We start from the raw sequence: 22,702 nt of genomic DNA, 5'->3' as shown, positions 1-22,702 counted from the left end.
TTTCATATTTTTATAAGATGGCTTCTTAAGAAGAAGCTTTAATAATTGACATAAAATTATGAAATTTAAATCTTGGATAGGTCATAAGATATAAAAAGCGTATGCACAAAAACATTTTTGGTTAAAAGGTAAATTGTGAAAAACAGGGTGCCAAAAGTTCAGTTGACGGACTATAAAACATGTACGCTATATTGTTATAACTGTATATCTGTATAACAGCTTTTTCGTTTAAAAAAAACCCTAGACCCTCCTCCGACTGTCATATATGATCGATGGTAAATATATCTCATGGAAAACACCATTTTCCCCTTTGTCATATATCTATAAAACGTAGTTCCTGAAGCAAATACTTGACACTTTTTTCGTTTGCATAAAATATTTATTAACACAAAAATATACAATCGCAGACAGTGCAAGTATTGTCACCCCTGAAAAGATTCCTATCACAGTATGCGGGATGACAATTCTAACAAATAATAAAGACTAATAGAAGAATGCAGGGGAGATGGGGGTCAAGAAACGGGACCAAATATGCTATAATGTACATTTCTACAAGTTATATATTTATTATATATGTATATATTTATCAACAACATAGTACACATTGCATTTAACATTGTCATATGACACGTGTGTTTTAAAGGGGAAAATGGGGACATAAAGCAGGACCTACAGAGCTATAATGGACATGTTTTACATTATATATATATATATATATATATATATATATATATATATATATATATATATATATATATATATATATATATATATATATATATATTGAAATAATATGCTTTCACACATGTATGTTATATGAATATGAACATATGTTATACATATTTAAATACATGCACACATACACACAATAGTTTATATTACAAAAATTTATATTTATATACAATATTTCTTATATTGAAAGTTACCATATTAAACAAAATGTACATTGTTATTTACAATTTGTAACATTTATACGATGTGAATGTACATAGACGGAGTTGCTGGATAATATAATGCACAATTATTATTGAAATGTAAATTGAAGCTGATTATGTGCACTTGACACTACGTTGTTTTATCGATGTCTAACACATCTTCATTCATATGATTTCTGCTGACTTTACTTTTGAAAGGGTGTATGTAATGTGGTTGAATATTTATCATTTTATATGTATACCATTTATGCTGTATCCGAAATGCCCTCACCGCTAAATCAGTCCATACGCTTGGAATTTTGAAGAAATGACACTGTTAACCTTTGTTTGGATGGACACATCATCCCGTCTAAAGTATGCTACACATCGAGAAAACGGTAATATGACTCCATTGTTATGTAGATGAATGAAGTGTCAGCAACGGGAAACGGCACTGTGACGTCACAGCCCGATAACCATATGCATACGCGCAGGTTGTGGGATCAGTACAGTTATTTGGTGCTTTTAGTAACAAAAATTATTCATTATAGAGAAATACGTCACTGGGTTCATATCCGTATAAACGGTGACCAGACATCTTTGTTCTGCTGGAGTGTGTAATTCATATCTCACCACACGGACACTGTTGATGTCCGGCCCCTGAGCATGACGTGTTGGCAATCCAACTCCTATTTTAGATCCAGCTCGGCGTATTTACTTGATTTGGAAGGCATGGGCAGGACAGGTTTGTGCATCGCGCTGCTCTTCCTTGCTGTTAAGGGTAAGCAGACATTTTAGTGATTATTGACTAGTGAATGAAGTTTTAGATCGTGTAGAACTGTGATATATCGGAACGGTCTGACAACCTGTGTAAAGATTATTCTTCATGCTTTGTTAGTGACCGAGATTTGGAGCTCTTTGACCGTTCAGAAACACATTCTTATGAGACAAAAGGAATCGTACAATCGACTATTTCAGCAAGAGTGTCTTAAAATATTTTCGATAATGTCGATTAAAGTTACATTCGTAACTGTATGTGGGATCCCATCCCATTCAGGCCGTAACCCTTAACCCGTAACAAACGGTACTGCTTGATGAAGGTTTGATAGAAGCATTTGTCTGCATCAGCTTCTGTTTGTAGCCACCTTGCAGCTGAACGTATGCTCTGTGAAATACCACTCTCGCTGGTTATTGAAAATACTGCAGAAGAGAATTGATGACTGATGATTAGTTCAGCAGTGTTCATTTCTGCTATGATGCCGACATGTTTCTGACTCAAAGTACTGAGACCAATGTCAGTTAGGCAGTACAATCTTTGCAACTTCTTTTGGAACAGCTGCTGCGTATTTTGTGACAGGTAAACACTGTACTTGTTGATAAACAAATGGCAAAGCAATATTTGAAGAGGAAGAGGTACGAAAAGATACCACTCTCTGAGGAGGCTGAAGTCCTTCCAATGCAATGGATGATGAATCCATTTTTGCACATCTTTTATACATTTTTCACAATACCTGTCACCGTTAACCTGTATTGTTGATCCCTCATCAACATCGTCATCGCCATAGTTGATATTTGAAACTTTTGAGATGGAAAGTCCCAGGTTTCCACCATAGAAATCATGTGATAGTTCATATCTGTGGAATCCATTTACTGAACAGTTTGGGCATCTATAATTGTCTAATGTTTTTGAATGAAGAAAGACAGTCTGTGTAACTGTCACATTATGTTTGTCATGTATGCTTCTTTGAAGAAGGAATGCCACATCATCTAACTCTGTTGATGAAGAAGCTTCCTCAAATAACTCTATGAACAAATGGACCCCTTTCAGGTGTTTGCAAGTATCGGTGCATGGTAAACAAACTGTTCTAACACTTTCAAAAGAGATGTAGTTTATCAATTCTGAAACAGACTCTTCCAAACTCTGAACGAGATGTGTGACGCCAGATATTTCACAACTGATATTGTTTATACATGATGACGTTATTCTGCGCTGCTTGTTTCTTTCAATTGTTTCTTGACATGAAGCTTGTAGTTTTGAACATAATTCTGCACTGTGCTTGCACTGATCATAAAATGTCCATCTTGCTTTGACAGCTTCACAAAGGTCATCAGAAACTTGAGGATGTTGTAAATGAAAGTGCCATTCAAAGAGACATATTTTTTCCCAGGAATCTAACTGAAAGTTATCCTTATAACAACAATACAGAGATGGAATGTCTAACTCAGATAAGTTCAACACCTGTAAGATGCGAGCGCTGTAATCCTCACTAAAGAGTTTATCACTTGCAATTGTTTGATACAATCCCAGTATAGTACTTCTTGGTTGAGTGTCTTGCTGTAATTGCGAACTGTTTCCATCAAAGAGCAAAGCATCAGTCACTTGTTTACAGATAGTTCCACACACTTCATTACCACTAATGTGATTGAAGGAAAATCTGTTGATGGATTCAAAGGATACATATTTGACTGCATTCTTCACCCGAGTACATGGATAATTGTAGCGATTTAGTTCGTTCCATATGTTGTCCTTCCGTACAACTTTGTCTTCGGGATTGTTACTTGTTTTAAGTAAGTTCAAAAATTCATCAAAGGGGAAATATAATGTGTCCGTGTCACTAACACATGTCAGTGTCTGTAGAGCATGAATAGATGTGGGTACCCTCATGTTGATATGCTTCATCCATTCAGGAGACCTGCAGTGGATTAAGTGAAATATGGTATCCACTGAATTTACTGAACAGGTTGTTTCTGGGATGTTATAACACTTTCAACTAAGTTTTCAAGAAACCTGGTAACTCATGAAATACATACATCGTCAAAGTTGTCATTGTCAACCCTACCCTAATATGTGACATGCAATTAATGAAACTGTCAATCCTCACCTCAAGTGTTTCAAAATTTCCAGAAATAGTCAACATTATACTATAAAAAGGACAAGGTATGATAAGGGTGGTTTTGGCCCACAAACAGAATTGGCTGAACACATGTTATTTGTTTAGAGACAAGATGGCTTTGCATAAAAAAAGCTATTTTTAAATGATCTGAGGCCATAATTTCAATGCAGAGGGGCCAAAATGGGTTTTATCAGTTCCCATGAAAAATAACAAGAAATCTGAAATATCAGTGTGCCATAATGACTTATATACAACTATCAGTTTATTTACATACAAACAGTATCAGTTTTGCAACAGGTATTCATGATGAAGAAACATGTCAACATCAATCACAAGGTTTTAACTTCAAGGGGCCCAATTAGGGTTGCAATACATTGTGGACAGTAATTCAATTACTTGCCAATTGATTACAAAAAGCTCATTATTCACAACTTTCTTTGCAAACATAAACTATAGGTCAATTTTACAACATGTACTTATGATAACCAATCATGTCCCACGAAAAATCACAGGGGGCCCATTTTAGGTCTAATTACATTTTGGGCACAGCTTGATTTTAACAAGTAAGTGTTAAAAGTCAGTATTCACAACCGGTTTTAGCAAATATACAGTAAACATCTCATTCACAACATGTTATTACAATAACCAATCATGTTGCACTAAAAATCACAGGTCTTGACCTCAAAGGGGCCTATTTCAGGTGAAATTACATTCTTGGCACAGCTTGATTTAACACCATGTAAGTGTTAAAAGTCAGTATTTACAACATTCTTGCAAATATATACAGTAAACATCTCATTCTCAACATGTTGTTATAATAACCAATCATGTTGCACTAAAAAGCACAGGTCTTGACCTCAAAGGGGGCCTATTTCAGGTGAAATTACATTCTTGGCACAGCTTGATTTAACACCATGTAAGTGTTAAAAGTCAGTATTTACAACATTCTTGCAAATATATACAGTAAACATCTCATTCACAACATGTTATTACAATAACCAACCATGTTTCCCTAAATATCACAGGTCTTGACCTCAAAGGGGGCCATTTTGGGTGAAATTACATTCTTGGCACAGCTTGATTTTAACACCATGTAAGTGTTAAAAGTCAGTATTTACAACATTCTTGCAAATATATACAGTAAACATCTCATTCTCAACATGTTGTTATAATAACCAATCATGTTGCACTAAAAAGCACAGGTCTTGACCTCAAAGGGGCCTATTTCAGGTGAAATTACATTCTTGGCACAGCTTGATTTTGACACCAAGTAAGTGTTAAAAGTCAGTATTCAAAAATCTTCAAAAAGTAATTATTCACAACTCATTCACTGCAAAGATATATAAAACATCCACTTTCACTCTTCATCCACATGGTCATCAATCTCTGAATCAGTTTCTGAATCACTGTCAAGAACTGCAGCATTCAACCGTGTATCACTAGAGTTGCTGGAAACAGGCATATTGTTTTGGTGTCTGCCATACCCAGATCTTCTCTCAACTGAAAAACAGATGACTTTATATCAAAAGAAAATTCTGTTTTAAAACTTTGATATTATAAATCTATTCAAGGGTAACATTACTTATTTATTTTCAAATGTCAGTAGTCTGGCCTTGAAGGCTTATGCAGATTTAATCACCACTGAGACATCAGTATTTCTGAAATTCTGTCACATTAAATTAGAAAATTGAAGAAAAAAATATTGGTTATTTTTTAGCACTCATATTATGCTTACCTTCCACCTCAAGTTTTAAGTTGTCATCTTCATGAAATGACACTCCTGAAATCAGTCCAAGCAAATTTCTCTTATCTGAAAACAAATATTTGAAATCATAAAAGAATTATCATTATGTTCAAGAAATTGGTGCTTTCTAATTTTTCTAATGCTAAACATGTCAATAGTATAGTTATATAGGGAAGGGAATTGACCTCCAAAAGCATAATCAATTGTTGAGGCCACTTTTTGATCAATTATAGATATAAGATAAAACCAACTGTTAGAGCACATGAAAACAAAGGTAATCAGTCCTCAGTTTTAATATGACAATTGAAACCAATAGTCATTGATTCTGTAAACATATTTTTTAAGAAGAAATGGTGAACGCTTTAATTGATTATGTGATTTGGTTATCGGTAATTGACTGGCAGCCCACAAAATATCCATAAACTAATTATTTGTTTGATCAGTGCACCACTAATTAACAGCTCTGGACAGTTTGTAAATATTTACTTAAAGAAATTACCATACTAACATTTTGAAACAATGCTTACCTTCTACAGGTTCTTTATTGTGTGGGAACAAAGTGGAAAAGTCAGTGTCTTCAGGCTTAAACAAGATTTACATGATGTTAATTCAAGTTTGTTTGAACAGTGTAACTTACATTACCAAACTTAAGAAATATTTTTTACAAAATTTGTATTTCATGTGCACAAGTTTTGTCAGCCAATTTACAATGTTTAACTTAACTTTTGAAGAAAAAAAAAGAAGAAAAGAAAAAAAACATTAGGATTTGAACCTGAATGTCTGATAACAGAAAAAAAAAATTGAGAGGCCATCACTGTAACCACTAGGCTACAGATTCTACTGTTACTATTTGTCACTTTAAGCTTATATATTACACTTTGCAACAATGTGTCACTTGACGTCTGCTTGCTTTTCATAATCTGCTAGACCTTGATACAATGTTCTTATTCTAACAATATTAAATGTAGCCTGATATATCCTAGAAAACATCAAGGTACATTATTTTTGTTAAAATGTGTATGTTTATACACAGTTACATCCAGTGGAATGCCAGTGTTATTTGACAGTGACAGGTGACACAGAGGGGTTTGCTAAACAGATGATAGAACAAATATGATAAAATTCTAGCATAATTACAAAGATTCTCACCTTTAGAATGCTGCCTGATCATATTTTGAAAAATCTTCTGATGTCTTCTTATTTTTCCAGCAGTGATCAACAGGGTCTCCAAAAAACTACCCTTGTTTACCTCAAAGTAATCAGCCTTGAGAGTCCCTTACGATATTGAAATTTTTAATAAACATGTTTGATAAGTTCATTTTAGTGCTCTAAAACATTCAAAATAGTAATGAATCATGGTATAGTTGTGTAAATGTGACGGATAGTTTTCAGAGATATTACTTTACGCCAATGTTTATTTTGAGATGTTGTATGGGGCAATTTCATACAACAGAAAAAATGTACTTTTTTAAACATTTTGATATGAGCAAAAGCGTGACCCACCACAATTTTTTAGGAGTGCATTCTAATTTACTCTCTTCATGTGTGGTGAAAAAATTGGGATGGGTCAAGCTTTTGCTCACACTTTTTTATCACTCTGAAAATATGAAAATGCAGGTTTTTCGAAGATATTGTAAAATAGGTTAACTTTGAGGTCTTCAAAGAGGAAAAAACAGCACTAAAACATATAAAAAAACATATGGAGGTAATTTCAACAATTTATTTAGCATTTTTTATGCTAAAATTATCATGTTGTAGAACTTTGAATATCATGAAATTTTGTGGGCCAATAAGGGCCTTTATCATACCTTGTCCTTTTGTATAAAGTGTGACACTTTATCTCATATTCTATGCTAGCTAGCTAGCTACTTTGCTACTACTACAAAGTATACATTAAAGGACATCAGATGCATATGTCTGTTACTATCATAAGTAGTAAGTACAAACACAGCATACTTAGAATACTACTTCCAAATAAGTACTTCCAACTTACCATTTAATCTTGTTCAAGTGAAGTCACTCTCCATCTTCTGGGTTTTTGTTGCTGTTTCCTGTGTGGCTGTACTACATAACACTATATCAGCTATATAGACTGATGAAATTTACAAATGCGATGTTTTCATGTAATTAAAATGTTCAGCTCAGTCAGGATACTTATAAACCTACATCCTAATTGTCTTCATGTGATGCTGTGTCTGAGCCATGAGGTCTGTGCGGGTCAAGCAGTGTGGAAAGTCATGACCTGATACATTGTGTGGCCAGGAAGGAATTTCTGGAGGGTGGGATGTGTCATACCAATTACTGGATGACACTTTTACTGTTTCTGTGAGATCCTAAAAGATAGGCACATTTCTTACATTTGGCCTAGGACTATTGTGTGTTGCCAACGGATTCCACAGCAGTAAGCGGAGCAGTGGGAAAGCCTAGTGGTTAAAGCGTTCGCTCGTCACGCCGCAGGCCCGGATTCGATTCCCCACATGGGTACAGTGTGTGAAGCACATTTCTGCTGTCTCCAACCGGGATATTGCTAGGATATTGCTACAACCCAACTCACTCACTCACGGCAAAAAACGTATTGCCGTATGTCGAGTGGTCGTACTCTTGGTTTCTGTTTCTGTGGTGGCTGCGCTGTTATGTCATCGCTTTATCGCCCTGAAAAACGTGCTTCTTCCATTACATTCATGTACCGTCGCACACACATTAAGATATATAGATTACAAGGTGGACACAGGCTCGTCACGCAACGTTAAACTGACAGAGATTCTATATGAGGCGGTAGACGGGATCGAGGTCAGGCTCGCTGAGTTAGTTTACGTATGGCAGCTTGTCCTTATTGTGCAGCAGGGGCGGATCCAGAGGGGTGCTGAGAGGGTGCGCACTCGTACTCATGATATTAATCACCGGGTTGCCTGCTACAAACTTGATTACTTACAAACCCCCGTCATTATACCTGGAATATTTCTGTATGCGTCGTAAAACAACATTGCCAAACTAACAGACAACAGACGGTTACAGATTTGTAACAGCAACCTCCACTAGCAGACAGCGTCAGGTACATTTGTACAGCGTAATGTACATTTGTACAGCGTCAGGTACATTTGTACAGCGTAATGTACATTTGTAGAGCGTCAGGTACATTTGTACAGCGTAATGTACATTTGTACAGCGTAATGTACATTTGTACAGCGTCAGGTACATTTGTACAGCGTAATGTACATTTGTACAGCGTAATGTACATTTGTAGAGCGTCAGGTACATTTGTACAGCGTAATGTACATTTGTACAGCGTAATGTACATTTGTACAGCGTCAGGTACATTTGTACAGCGTCAGGTACATTTGTACAGCGTAATGTACATTTGTAGAGCGTCAGGTACATTTGTACAGCGTAATGTACATTTGTACAGCGTAATGTACATTTGTACAGCGTCAGGTACATTTGTACAGCGTCAGGTACATTTGTACAGCGTAATGTACATTTGTACATTTGTACATTTGTACAGCGTCAGGTACATTTGTACAGCGTCAGCGTCAGGTACATTGGTACAGCGTAATGTACATTTGTACAGCGTCAGGTACATTTGTACAGCGTCAGGTACATTTGTACAGCGTCAGGTACATTTGTACAGCGTCATGTACATTTGTACAGCGTCAGGTACATTTACATTTGTACAGCGTCAGGTACATTTGTACAGCGTCAGGTACATTTGTACAGCGTCAGGTACATTTGTACATTTGTACAGCGTCAGGTACATTTGTACAGCGTCAGGTACATTTGTACAGCGTAATGTACATTTGTACAGCGTCAGGTACATTTGTACAGCGTCAGGTACATTTGTACAGCGTAATGTACATTTGTACAGCGTCAGGTACATTTGTACAGCGTCAGGTACATTTGTACAGCGTCAGGTACAGCGTCAGGTACATTTGTACAGCGTCAGGTACATTTGTACAGCGTCAGGTACATTTGTACAGCGTAATGTACATTTGTACAGCGTAATGAACATTTGTACAGCGTCAGGTACATTTGTACAGCATATCGACTGCTATCGTACTACTGCTAACGGTAATCAAATCAACTTCTCAAAATACACATGTCATGGTCACTTTACGTGAGACAATCTTGATTTACATTCTTTTTAGTAATATTCCAGGAAATCCAAAGCGGCATACACACAAAAAGGGCTTCGGTGTCGTTCCATAGGTTGAATCGATCGTAGTCCTTCGACTTCGCGAGCGAAAGCTATAACCACTGTCCCACCCTGCCGTCCTAAATAATTGGTAGAAATTATCTAATTCAGCTTTACAAATATAAAGTCAATTTTGAGGATTGTTGGAAACATCTTCTGTTAACAGAAAGGGTACATATTTTATCCATGATAACGTTTATATAAATGCAATATTGAATTGTTTATTCGCTTTCATCGTACAGGTGCAGTCGCATATCCTACCCTTCACGTAGAAGGTGAAGCTCAACTTGGACAACCAACATCTTTACGCTGCACCTGTAACGAGTCAATACTTTTGAAAGATCCTGAAGGCACAGCCCTGTCGTGTACATCGACAAGCAACTGCCTAAGTAATAGGCCAGGGTATATATCTTTGGATAGAGATAAAAGTGAGGGAGAGACGTACGTAGCAGTCATAAATGAAACAAGGACAGGAGATGAAGGAGAATGGAGATGTCAGTGTGGCAACCAAGAGGCAAAGGCCACGCTACGTATACAGCGCACGACATCCATGGATCTGACTACTCCAGAACCCATAAGTACGTGGATTTATCTCATTTCACATTTACGGACATTCACGCTTCAGAGTCAGTGTGTCAAGAGCGAACATGGGTCATAAATATTCCTTACTCTTTTAACTGTTTTGTATTAAACATTTCTATCAACACAATTTCGAATGTTAATGTAGATGAATGTAGATGGAAAGAATTGGCTTAAAGGTTGCAAAAAATGTACCAATTAAGTAAAAAGACACAATTTACAGAAAAGGTATGGGACTTGTATGGAGTTCACTAAAGATAACTGTTATAAGTGTAGATAGTCCATTGTTATAAAGTAATAGTGATCAGTTTACGTATGCTTCCTCACTTCAGGGGCAGCTGCTAATCCTACCCTAAACGTTGATGACAGTCCAATCCTTGGGCAACCAACATCTTTACGCTGCACCTGTAACGAGTCAATAACTTTGGAAGATCCTGAAGGCACAGACGTCCTGTCGTGTACATCGACAAGCAGCTGCCTAAGTAATAGGCCAGGGTATATATCTTTGGATAGAGATAAAAGTGAGGGAGAGACGTATGTAGCAGTCATAAATGAAACAAGGACAGGAGATGAAGGAGAATGGAGATGTCAGTGTGGCAACCAAGAGGTAAAGACCAAGCTACGTATACTTAGAAACGTGCAACAAATGACTTATTCCAATTCTTGCTTTTGCTTTTACCCAAGTTTCCTATTACTAATATTCGTACTTCTATTAGTCTGTCTGACCTGAATTCAACAAGACAGGAAATATGACAGGATTACATTGGACTGGACCAAATCCAGAATATCTAAGTTTATTACTGAACATGTTCTAGTAACAAACCTGATAAAAGAAAAGAATAAAGTAAGATCTTTTGGCTACAGAACGTTTCTACTCACCAAACACCCTATAGCTATCTATGTCCTACTTTTTCATTTCTTTAATTTATCTGTATCACTTCAAAGTGCCGTTCAAAGACTTTGTGGAATTCCCGACCTCTTGTCACGAAGCAGTCTCAATCGCTTATTCCAAGCTGAACTCAAAAGTCACCAGATTAGGTGATATTTTATCACAAAGATTAAAACCAGTCAATGTTCGGATGATCCTGACAGCCAGGGTGGTTAGGCTCACGATCAGATCAGGCCTGGCCCACCCTACAAGCAACCAAGAAAGCGGATAGGTCTTCGCCATGGGGGCGCAGCCTAGTCCGAGCTAGAAAACGTTTGGAAGAATGTCAATCCAAACACTGAAGGCAGAGTGCCAGAGGTGTTGTGTTCCTGCTAGACTAATGCTTAGTCCCTGGAAATATATAATTTCCACAGTAACATTGGAGGGAGAGCAAGGTAGTAGGTAAAATAATGTGGTTCAGGGACTGTGAGACAGACCATGTTCCTGGCAGCAAACCCGTGTGCTCTCCAAACGGGTGTCAGGAGACTGGGAGGTACCACACCATCGAAAACAATGTGGAGTGGGACAAATTCGTGTGTATTTATATGATACCGGAAATAAACGTATTTGATGTATCAATAACATTCTTCCCCATTCTTATTGAGTTGTATCTTTTAGCAAGTTCCCCCATTTGTTTAGGATTGTGCTTTAATCTTTAACGGAACGATAGACATCCATGTATTAATGAAACACCTTGAAGTCAAGGGTACTTATTGAGGTTAGTATTTAAAGTACCGTTGATGCGACCGAGGACAGAGATTACGAGTTCCAGAATTAGTGTTATGTCATGTGTCTACTTTACATACATTCACTTACACCCGTAACAATTTAAACGTTAACCATCCGAACCGATGCTATCAAGAGTGAATTCAATAATAGACGTTTGCACGGGGACATACAATTCCGGGAGCTGTTCAGACAATCGGCATACAATGTGGCACAGGTGTTCAGTTAATAATTTGCCGTGACAAAAGGTTTACAAGTCCCCTTTAAACCAGCAAAATAGAACACAGACAAGTCTAAAATATTCAATAATACATTGAGCCAACAATGAGCAAACTACAATGAATGACAATACAGATTCCTAGTACAATGCAATTGAGTCACAAATCTAAAATATTGGGTCACAAATATAAAATATTAACTCACCAGAGTCTTGACATTTACAGTGAAAGCAGATAAACTGATTGAAGGTTGTTTAAAATGACACCAGTTGATTAGACAAGCACGGTCTTGAAATGTTGACAGACCTGACGACGGTAGGCAGATGTGTATCAGCTTGATGACGGCAGACAGATGTGTATAGCTCCAGTCATGTGATAGATCCGTGTCGCACTACTCAACAACCAGCCTCTATATAGCTCTTACACAGTTCTCGAGCATTCTAGCAAAGCTAGGCAGCATCATTATCCACTCAGAATGTTATCGAAATCGGTGGAAAACTCCATGGCAAGTCAACAAGTTGTCAAAGGAGGCAATTCTGAGGTGCTAACAAAAAAGGCGCACCGCTAAAAATGTACTATTGCCCACACTCAACACTTTAAACTTTGTGACCCATAATAACTATCACCTAATCAATGATAATACAAATTACAAAAAAAACACACTCTCATGATGAAAAGGATACTAATAAGTACAAAATAATCACACTTGAAAACCTTCTAAGATTCGACAAACGGAATTGGGTGGTCACGCTTCTTGTTGATGCATTTCATTGTATCCCCAAAATATCGATGCTATTCTAGCAATAGCGGAGGATACCGGGATGAAATGGGCTTCAAAAATTGTATGCTTGTGTTGAATCGAACCCGAGTCTTAAACGTGACGAACGAAGGCTTTAACTACCAGGCTACCCCTTCTTGATACTTTAACGACAAAGACGTAAACATAATACGTCACCTTAAACCCATACTAGACAACATACAAATGTATGTATGAATAGCAAGTACAAGAAACACAACAACAATATACTTGTGGACTTCCGTTATACCAGAACTCCCATGCTGGTCTGTGCTGGCAGCGTGACTTCGACTTCGCAGTCTACCCGTCCACGATGCTTGTGCACTCTGAGAACTAAACCCATGACTAGGAACTGTTTGTAGTGAAGGAACTATGCTTTCCTTTTCAGGGAAAGACAACAACGAACGCAAACATTGGTTGGTTGGTTTGTTGTTTAACTCCGCGCCCAGCAATAATCCAGCTATATGGCGGCGGTTGAACACAAACAGATACAAAATAATGACATGTCAACAATTAGACAGTGGCTACACTTCGACCCCAGAGAGTTAGAATGGGCTCAGACACAATGAAACAAAGTCTATTAGCCTGTTGTAATAACAGACAACTCACTCTGACGACACGCCATGAAGATATAGGTTCCCACGGTCTCCGAGTGCGGCTTTGCATCCGGATGTGACATTTTTTAGGGATGAAGTATCGTTGCATCTGTATCAGAATATGTTTAGATTTGGAATCTGAGCAAACCTACTAAAACATGTTAAAAAGTTACATTTGATAGTTCTCCACTTCCTGAAAGTGAGTAATTGTCACTGTTCCGACAGCAGATGTTTTGTCATATCACTGGATATAAATATACATTTACGAATAGCCTTTACTCAGAAGCTGGGTCAGGTTGAACGCTGCAGCGTTATTCCTAGACTAAGGCTTAGTCTCTGAATATATATAATTTTGATAGTAACAAACAAGCCCATTTATATTAAAAAGGAGCCCTAGGGAGACCAGAGATTCAGAACTGTATCCCCTGAACCTGAGGAAATCTAGACTTGCTTTATTTAGGGCTTTAGCACTGCAGAGAGGGCTTGGCAGTAGGGAAATTAATGTGGTTCGGGGACTGTGAGACAGACTACGTTATTCCAGTCGAGACGATCTTCATATGAGAATGAAGTCGTGAAAGAAGTGTTTACCGATCACTGTAAGTACTTTGTGAACGTTTACTGGTATTGGATTCTTCGAATATTGTTTGTTTTCATATTGTTGAGATAAATATAGCTCCATGCTAGAGTGATTTATCGGTTGATTCCAACCATTATAACTTATTATATATATATTTCAGCTCTAATGGTCATAATTGTATTCTGTAAGTAGAGGTCATACTTGGTCTTCTACTTTCTTCGGTCCCAATAATTTTTGAGTATGTTATAGACATATCAGATGCCTCTCCAATAATTTTCCTTATCTCTGTGACGATTACGTAAAATCAAAATCTGCAAAATACAGATAACTAATATCGTGTGGAATCTAACGAGCAGTTCAATGTCTTGTTATATTCCCCGAGTTAAGGCAAAAACATCGATCTAAATCTTCACAATGTCGTCAATACTGAAGCATTATATGGGTGAGGCGCTGATGACCAGACATCTATTGTACATGCCACACGTGGCAGTCTCACCAGGATTCGACCCTAGACTTATCCTCGGATAACAGTTTGGCAGGTTGACTGACGATGGCCTCCGAGATGCCACCCAGCCATTGCCATACCACTCTGTAGTTGTGTGATTAGATACACAAGATGTACACTAGCCTTGCTCCAAGGCTGTCCTGAATGCTAAGCCCATTGATGAATAGTAATTCTATCTTTTAAAGGGGTAACTCTAGATAAACGAAGTGTTATTTATATTTGTTTAGAATGTTTTGCTTAAATTATGAATTAATACCTTAGAGACTCGTGCAAGTCTAGATGTACACGAATGCAGAGTTGTGAACCCACAGATGGACTCTGTGTTTGAAGAAACGTAACGAGAAAGATACCCCACACTAATACCGTCCCAGGATACTAACGTGCGTCTATTCAACATTTACACTTTAGGTATTTGTTGTTAGTCTCTCAACTCCATGGTAAAGTTGACATAGTAATATGAAAACACATATTTCGAATAAAGAAAAATACGATTATGGATAACAACTTCTTGTTATTGAAGCTGATATCCATAAGGTTGTATGTTTCTTTATTTACTGACCAACTTTAGGATGCCAATCATACAACCATTTGGAGTGCATTATGTACTTGCCGAATGTAAAACCTTGCCATAGTTTGGAAGGAAGCCAGTCGTGAGACATTGCGCAGCTCTCCTTCTCAAACACATCAGAAGGAGGACAGAGGGCAGCATGTATCAACATTTCTCAGGTAGGTCATAATTCAAACTCAACAAACAGAACAGAATTAATGATGAACTTACTTATTTCTCTTCTAGTTTATATATAAATCTCACTTCTATTTCAGTCATCAATATTCATATATACTCATTTCAAAGGTATTCATATGTGAACCAATGATCGACAATCATGAATAGTTCACTCATAGCTGGTAACTATACACTACATAATGCTGTTATACAACTCTGTATGTCAGCTATATCAATACATCTCAGTCCACTTTCAGTAATGGCGTTGACGGAGCACTTCGTGTATTACCCGTTGGCTGCGGGACTTTTAGGTCTAGAGTTTTACTCACTCACTCACCCTCTCTCTCCCTCTCTATCTCTCTGTCTCTCTCTGTCTCTCTCTCTCTCTCTCTCTCTCTCTCTCTCTCACACACACACACACACACACACACTCACACACTCACTCACTCACTCACTCATTCAGTCGATATTCTCATTGATGACATTATCAGGCATTCTCTATAAACTGTTTCCTTGCCTGGTGTCTACAACTTGCATGTTTCAGCTTTAATTACCCAAATATAAGCTGAGCAAATATCTCCTCTCAGGCGTTGGTGAGAGTTTGCCAGCTGAGTTTGGGGAAAATCCTGAAGTGATGCCGGTGTAAGATTGAAAACATACCCGCGTTGAAAAGGTACCCGGCGGGTACTTTTTCAACATTGAATTATTACCCGGACTCACTTTTCAACGCCCGGGGTCTTTTTTCAACATTGAATAATTACCCGGCTGCTATTGAAAAATAACCCGGGTCACGTATTGAAAAGATACCCTCGTTGAATAATGACCCTCGCTGTTTCTAACGCTGTAAACGTACGTAGCCAATTGAAACACCGTTGATTAGATTTTTACCCATGTACTTATTTATGTATATTTCTAGCAATATAACTTAATTATAGATTCGTGTTTGTGTTTTAATATGGTCTCTCGCAATTCCGTGTGGAATGGCTTGTGTACACATATTTATAGTTTCATCAAAATGTTTTGTTGAAAATGCTGTACATACGGTGAGACCGAAATAAATCATTTGTTGGACAACTGTGCCTGTCTTTGATAGACGCCGCAGATCAAGATGGGAACATCCAAATCTTTGATATCGTGCCGATGCACGACCGTATAAAAATGTTACACATTTCAAAAGAATATAACACTGATAAAGTCATTGCATTTCAACACTTTTAATCAACGTGGAAGAACAAGAAGTCAAGGATATCTAAGATTTCAGAAGCAGTAGGAACTACCCAAAGTGGGCGTCTAAAAATCAAACTTTCAAACTTTCGGCGAAAATGTGAAAAAATTCAATCTGAATAACGACAACCTGTTTTTCAAATCCAAATCCGGACCGCTAAGAGTCCCTCACAAGGCAGATGTGCCAGTGTCCCGATTTCTCGAAACAAACTTAAGTTTTAACTCAAATTTCAAACTGAGTTTGACAATTTGAAACAGCTGAATGTTTAACTCAACTGCATTTTTAAAATAAAAAAACCCAAACAACTTAAGTAATCTATCCACCAAACTCAAATTCTCTACTATGTTTGAGTTTTATATCGATTTCAGTTCATTCTGGGAAATACATTTTCTCAAATTTGAGTAAAAACTCCAACTTAAGTCAAAACTCAGACTTAAATTTGTTTCGAGAAATCGGGCCTGAAGAGCGTCCATCAGGAAATGGGGGCACACCTTGGTGTAAATAAAACGTAAGTATACACGCTTTTTTAAATGCAAAATCTACTGATATTCTAATGTAGCTGCGGTTTTATTTTATTTGACCTTTTCACGCGTATATATATGAATCCGCTATTACCTGTCCACTAAGGCGTATATAGAACATCAAACTTGATAGCAACGTAAGTTTTCGTACAACATAAATTTCCTTTGAACAGCTTTGCTGACTAGCTGATCTGAAGGTTGTGAAGGTTGACTAGTTCCTGGAGATAGAATGGAGCAAGCGCATTGATGGACATGTAAACCAACACAAGAAGTTTAAATACAACGCTGTCTTTTACAGGAGCCAGTGTAAATCCTTCAGGACTGGTGTTATGTGCACATACATATGTGTGCGTGTTACGAGTCTGGCAGCTGTGTTTTGAACACGCTGTAACGTGTCCATGCACTGCTGTTGTGTTCCATAGAGTACACTGTTGCAGTAGTCTAGGCGTGATGTCTCAAATGCATGGGCTAGGCATTTTACTGATGGTGTGTCCATGTACCTGCTAATCTGTCTGATGTTCCTTAGGTGGAAATTTGCAGATTTGCAGATGTTACTAACGTGATTTTCCGTGCTTAATGTTGAGTCAAAGATGACACCTAGATTTCGAGCATGGCTTTCTGGTTGAACAAACGTGTCTCCAATTTGAACTCCAGGGACCTTGAACTTTTATTTTATCTGTTTGGAGCTGATGATGAGAATATCCGTTTTGTCATCGTTCAGTTTCAGAAAATTACCCTTCATCCAACATTTGATCTCAGCAATGCAATGTGTTATTGTCTGCAGGGTATTCTGTACAGAAGATGCAGTTTGTGGCTTGAATCCAAGATATAGCTGAGTGTCATCAGCATAGAGATGATAACTGAGATTGTGGGCTCGGGCTATATCACCAACGGGTATGGTATATACAGTGAACAGGATTGGGCCCAGGACTAAGCCTTGTGGCACTTCATACCTTAATTCTCTGCTCTCAGACCTTACCCCATCGATGATAACTGATTGCTTGCGTCCTGTGAGAACAAACACCCATCCCCACACCCACAACAATACATCCCACCGCACATTCCCACTCCCGCAACCATACCCCGGCCCAAACAACCATACAAACCCACCCCTATTATCACACATCCCCACCCCAGCAACCCTACATCCCCACACCCACAAGAAAACATCCCACCTTCTCACATTCCCATCCCAACAACCAAACATCACCACCCCCAAAACAACAAATCCACACCCCCACAACCTACATCCCCACAACCATATATCCCACTTCTGCACATTCCCATCCCCACAACCAAAGATCTCCACCCTAAGGACCACAAATCCCAAATCCCCCAACCACGTGTGGGTGAGAGGTGCATGGTTGTGGGGGTAGGGATCTAGATGGGGCATGTACAGTTGAGTGTTGGATGTCTGTGGGTATTGGAATGGTCACAGTAGGATATATGTTTGTTGGAGGTGGGGATGTATGTTGTAATGGGAGAATCAAATTCTGTAGTTATCTGAATGTTGTCACATTAAGTGTCTGAATCGGTTTGCAAAACAACATGACAAAGGTATACCAATATTATTCAGAAATGTTTATGATTGCAATAAACATGGAGAATCAAATTCTCTGTACACAAAAATACACACAGATATACTGCCCGATACAATGAATTTGACACATTATTTTACTAAACTGAATATATAAAAATACACAGTATGATCAGTATGTTAATAGATTACCCTAAAAATGCATACCTTGCCATAAAGGTACATATATTTGTAGATGAACTTTTTAGACAGATACATTCCACTATTTGTGATTTTTACTTATGACACCTGTCCTGAGCACTGCAGTTTTTATGGCTTGAAGCCAGTATGAGAGTATACATTTGCTATATATTGATCATTTTGAGCATGATAACCCTGGTGATATTAGAATAGATCTGATACATGTCAATAATCACATAATTTGATATCAACAATTATTCAGCCAGATAGCAGGTAACACGTTTGATTAAATGCAGCAATGGACTCTTTTTGCTTTACTTTTTTTATATTTTACAGCAGTGCATACATACCTATATTTCAACACACAATCAGTGATTTTGCTTTGAATTTTGGAGAATATTCTCTGAAATTGTTGACCAGTTCACTATTGTGATTTGTTTTAAAAATTAAAATTGTATGGTGTGTCTCGAAATTGTGTCTTTTTATGATATTTGGATATTGTGTTACCACCTAAACTTATTTGGACTAAAGCACAAACTACTCATGGTACACAGAGTAAAGAGACATTGTACAGGTATTAAAAGAAAGTTGGAAATATACAATGCCAAGTTATATTTTAGATAGTTGATGCTATGATTGTCTCTATAGTGTGTTATGGTGCAGAAGTGTAGGGCACCCCATATTGTAAAATTATTGAAGATGTACAGCATAAAATGTGTAAAACAACAAACAATGCTATGGTTTGGGGAGACTGTGTCAGAGCCCCTCTCAGACTTGAGTACACCAAGGGTTGAATATTAAGTATTGGTGCAGGCTACTTTATTTGGATGAACACTGACTGCCTCGCCAATGCTATCTAATGGACGACACTGGCTGTACCATATGGGCTACTCATATAAAACATATTCTGTTTAGACTTGGATTTGAATATGTCTGGTTAAAACAAGATGTGAGAAATTTGAAGATATTTTTTCACCTTTTCAAACCATGATTATTTCACAACCTACTGCAATCATGGTGTAGTTCTGTGAACAGTTTATCGGATTCATTCTATTAATATTTCATAATGTGTCCGTTTTCCGATGACATAAAAAACTGCAGCAGCCACTGCTGTATCTGGGGTTGGAGGGGTATATTCAGTTTTATATAATCATAGTGATGTGATTTTCCATATCCAGTAGATAACACGCCAGTGGTCCGATGTGTAATCAACTTCTCGGTAGCATCACGCAGATGTTGCCATACCTGACTATTGTTATACTTTAAGATCAATGCCTATATTGTGTCACCATGATCAACCCCATGCAAAATGGAAGAAAAGATATGGATGTTATATTGAAATGATGTATGAAAAATAATAAATATATTCTTCTTTATTTTTATTTTTTTCACACTTACACTTTTGCATAAATAAATTTTCGAATTAATCAGTTATGTGTTTCAAATGTGTTAGATCTATTTATCATTAATTATATAATTCGGTAACAACCATTGTCTAGTTACTATTACTAGGCGTTCAGTTTATTTCCAGCATACAACAGGAGGAAATGGGACCAAATCATCGAATTATACCTAATCAAACTACATTAATACTAACTATTTTCAATCAATTTGGTCGTTAAGATCCATGTTTTGTGTGTACTATTTCGAGACAACAGCGAGCTGACACGAAATATCAACGCACATGTCGGTGTTGGAAATGGCATGTGTGTTATTGTTTACAAATGGCATATGTGTTATTGTCTCGAAACGGCTGAAATAACATTCAAGATTTTCGATGTTTACCGACGAGAGGCCAGACGTTTGTTCAAAGCAGAGGGTAGTGCTAATGCGAGGGTCAGTGGTGAAATATGAAATGCAGTTAGACAAATTGAATACGATGAGTAGAAAGGTAAAAGCATGACCTACAAGCTCAACACAATATTTTGTGTAGAATCGGGCTGTCCAGTTTCGATCAGGTTTCTAGCATCGCGAGTGTCACGCCATGTGTATTTTATGTAATGGATATAACGGGTGTAGAGGTAGAATTTTCTAAAATATTCATTTCTTCACCGATTTTGTTCAAACTTGAAATATATGTTAATCATAACATATGAAAGCAATATACGTTTGCGAAAGTCTAGATTTTCATTTTTTTAAAATTAGTGTCTGTTCTGAAGGGTCCGTGAAGAACTGATGTTCTCGGACACAGTACTTGATAGCACAAATACACGAGCGGTAAGGACATTAGCTGCACGAGATTCTGTGCGAAGGTCGACCGCGTATGATACAGATGTTACACTTTCAGTTTTAGGCGCTAGTGACGGTTGTTAATGGGTAACTCTCTCCACGTGATAGACGTTGAACTAGCAAGAAAAGTATAGATTAAATAGAAATAGAAATACACATAGTCGAGAGAATTATCCATTAACATTTTGACAGTTGCTAGATGGACAGTTTCCTCATATTAAGTTTAAACTTCATGATTTATTAGTTTATTTCACATTTCCCATTGCGTTAGAAAGGTGATTTCACGTTTAGTTGATTATAAGGGGATTTCACGTTTAGTTGATTATAAGGGGATTTCACATTTAGTTGATTGAAAGGTAAGTCAAAATTTATGTAGTTTTAGTTTAATTTTCCACTGCGTAACAGTGTCCAAACAGTGATTTGAATCCAACATATGGAAAATGGTACATCTCCAGGTATTGATAACGTCCTTATAGAAATGATTAAAACAAGTGAATCTAAAATAATGCCCTTTTGAGTAGCAATGTTCAATAAAATATTTTAAATGGTTGTTTCCCACAAATGTGGAGTAGAGCAATTATAGTTCCTTTACTCAGCTCACACGGGAAAATATATACTTGTGTTTTAAATGAAAGACTAACAAAATGGGCAAATGTTATGGATAAAGCTTCTGAAACTCAAGCTGGTTTTCGGAAGGGCTATTCAGTTGTTTACCATATCTTCACGTTTTATGCTATCATCGAGAAAAATCTGTGTAGAAGAAGGTTTTATAAAAGCTTTTGGTTTTGTAAATACAGATAAACTCTGGAAATTGCTTTCATCATACGTCGTAAACAAAAGTTGCAAGCTCTTATGAGTATATATAAAACAGTGAAATCGTGTGTCAGAGTTCAATCCGAGTTAACGGTACATTTGGTTTACGGCAGGGTTGTATGTTGAGTCCAATGTTATCCTCATTGTTTATAAATGAACTTCCTGTAGAAATCACAAATTATGGTAAACATGGAGACCAATTGTTTCCAGATGTACTTGAAATTCTAATGTTGTTATTTGCGGATGATGTAATTCTTGTGTCAGAGACTATTGGTGGTCTTCAGTGCCAGATAGACACTTTAAAATCGTATGCAGATAACTGGTGATTAACTGTAAATTTAGATAAAACTAAAAATGTTGTTTTTAGGAGAGGTGGGGAATTAACGGTTAAGGAAAACTCGCTTTATGATGAGAGAAGCATTGAAGCCGTAAACTGCTACAAATATATAGGGTTTTCTTTCCTTTGTAATTGTAGTCTTAGACAAGTTGTCTCAGAGCTTCCAGCTCGTAGTAAGAAGGCTTAAATGGAATTAGCTATAAACTTAAAGGTCACATGCAACCACAAAATCAAACATAATTAAAACACAATTATCACTTATTCATGACATATAATATACATTGCTGATTATGAAAAACCATATAAACAAAATTATAAGCGTACAATCGCAAATCAAAAGTGCAATATTTTGTATTTGGGTTTACTTCCCAAGAAACAAAGCAGCCGGGATACCGAACCCAGTCAGAGCGGGTGGGTGTGCACTCAAGTGTAACGGCTGGTTCAACATTTGCAGATGCCCTCACGGCTCA

The 22,702-nt window shown here is 37.3% G+C and overlaps 3 protein-coding genes across 3 annotated transcripts in view; 1 reads left to right on the top strand and 2 right to left on the bottom strand.

The window, feature by feature from the left end:
- Positions 1-944: 944 nt before the first annotated feature.
- The window catches only part of LOC124285421 (golgin subfamily A member 3-like), a 43,068-nt gene continuing 21,310 nt past the window's right edge, over positions 945-22,702 (bottom strand). The window contains exon 3 of the transcript XR_006900817.1: positions 945-1,686. The gene's annotated coding sequence lies outside the window, so the exon portion shown is untranslated. The remainder of the gene's footprint in view (positions 1,687-22,702) is intronic.
- Positions 1,614-11,769, top strand: LOC124285422. The gene is made up of 3 exons (XM_046721645.1): positions 1,614-1,695; positions 9,984-10,319; positions 10,653-11,769. Exons 1-3 carry the CDS (start codon positions 1,647-1,649, stop codon positions 11,048-11,050), a joined length of 783 nt encoding a protein of 260 aa, XP_046577601.1. The 5' UTR covers positions 1,614-1,646; the 3' UTR covers positions 11,051-11,769.
- Positions 1,683-7,957, bottom strand: LOC124285420. The gene is made up of 2 exons (XM_046721642.1): positions 7,546-7,957; positions 1,683-3,607 (listed from the first exon to the last, which is right to left on the bottom strand). The coding sequence occupies exon 2, from the start codon at positions 3,592-3,594 to the stop codon at positions 1,933-1,935; it is 1,662 nt and encodes a 553-aa protein (XP_046577598.1). The 5' UTR covers positions 3,595-3,607; positions 7,546-7,957; the 3' UTR covers positions 1,683-1,932.

The sequence above is a fragment of the Haliotis rubra genome, unplaced genomic scaffold (genome assembly GCF_003918875.1).
Source record: "Haliotis rubra isolate DU_JTF1 unplaced genomic scaffold, ASM391887v1 Scf36, whole genome shotgun sequence".
Lineage (NCBI taxonomy): Eukaryota > Metazoa > Mollusca > Gastropoda > Lepetellida > Haliotidae > Haliotis > Haliotis rubra.
This window is presented reverse-complemented; position numbering and strand designations above follow the sequence as displayed.

Excerpts from the sequence above, each read along its gene's own strand:
- LOC124285422 (XM_046721645.1), top strand. The coding sequence starts at position 1,647 with ATGGGCAGGACAGGTTTGTGCATCGCGCTGCTCTTCCTTGCTGTTAAG. Across the intron at positions 1,696-9,983 it reads GCTCTTCCTTGCTGTTAAGG|GTGCAGTCGCATATCCTACC; the intron begins GTAAGCAGACAT and ends TTCATCGTACAG. Across the intron at positions 10,320-10,652 it reads GACTACTCCAGAACCCATAA|GGGCAGCTGCTAATCCTACC; the intron begins GTACGTGGATTT and ends TCCTCACTTCAG.
- LOC124285420 (XM_046721642.1), bottom strand. The coding sequence starts at position 3,594 with ATGAAGCATATCAACATGAGGGTACCCACATCTATTCATGCTCTACAG.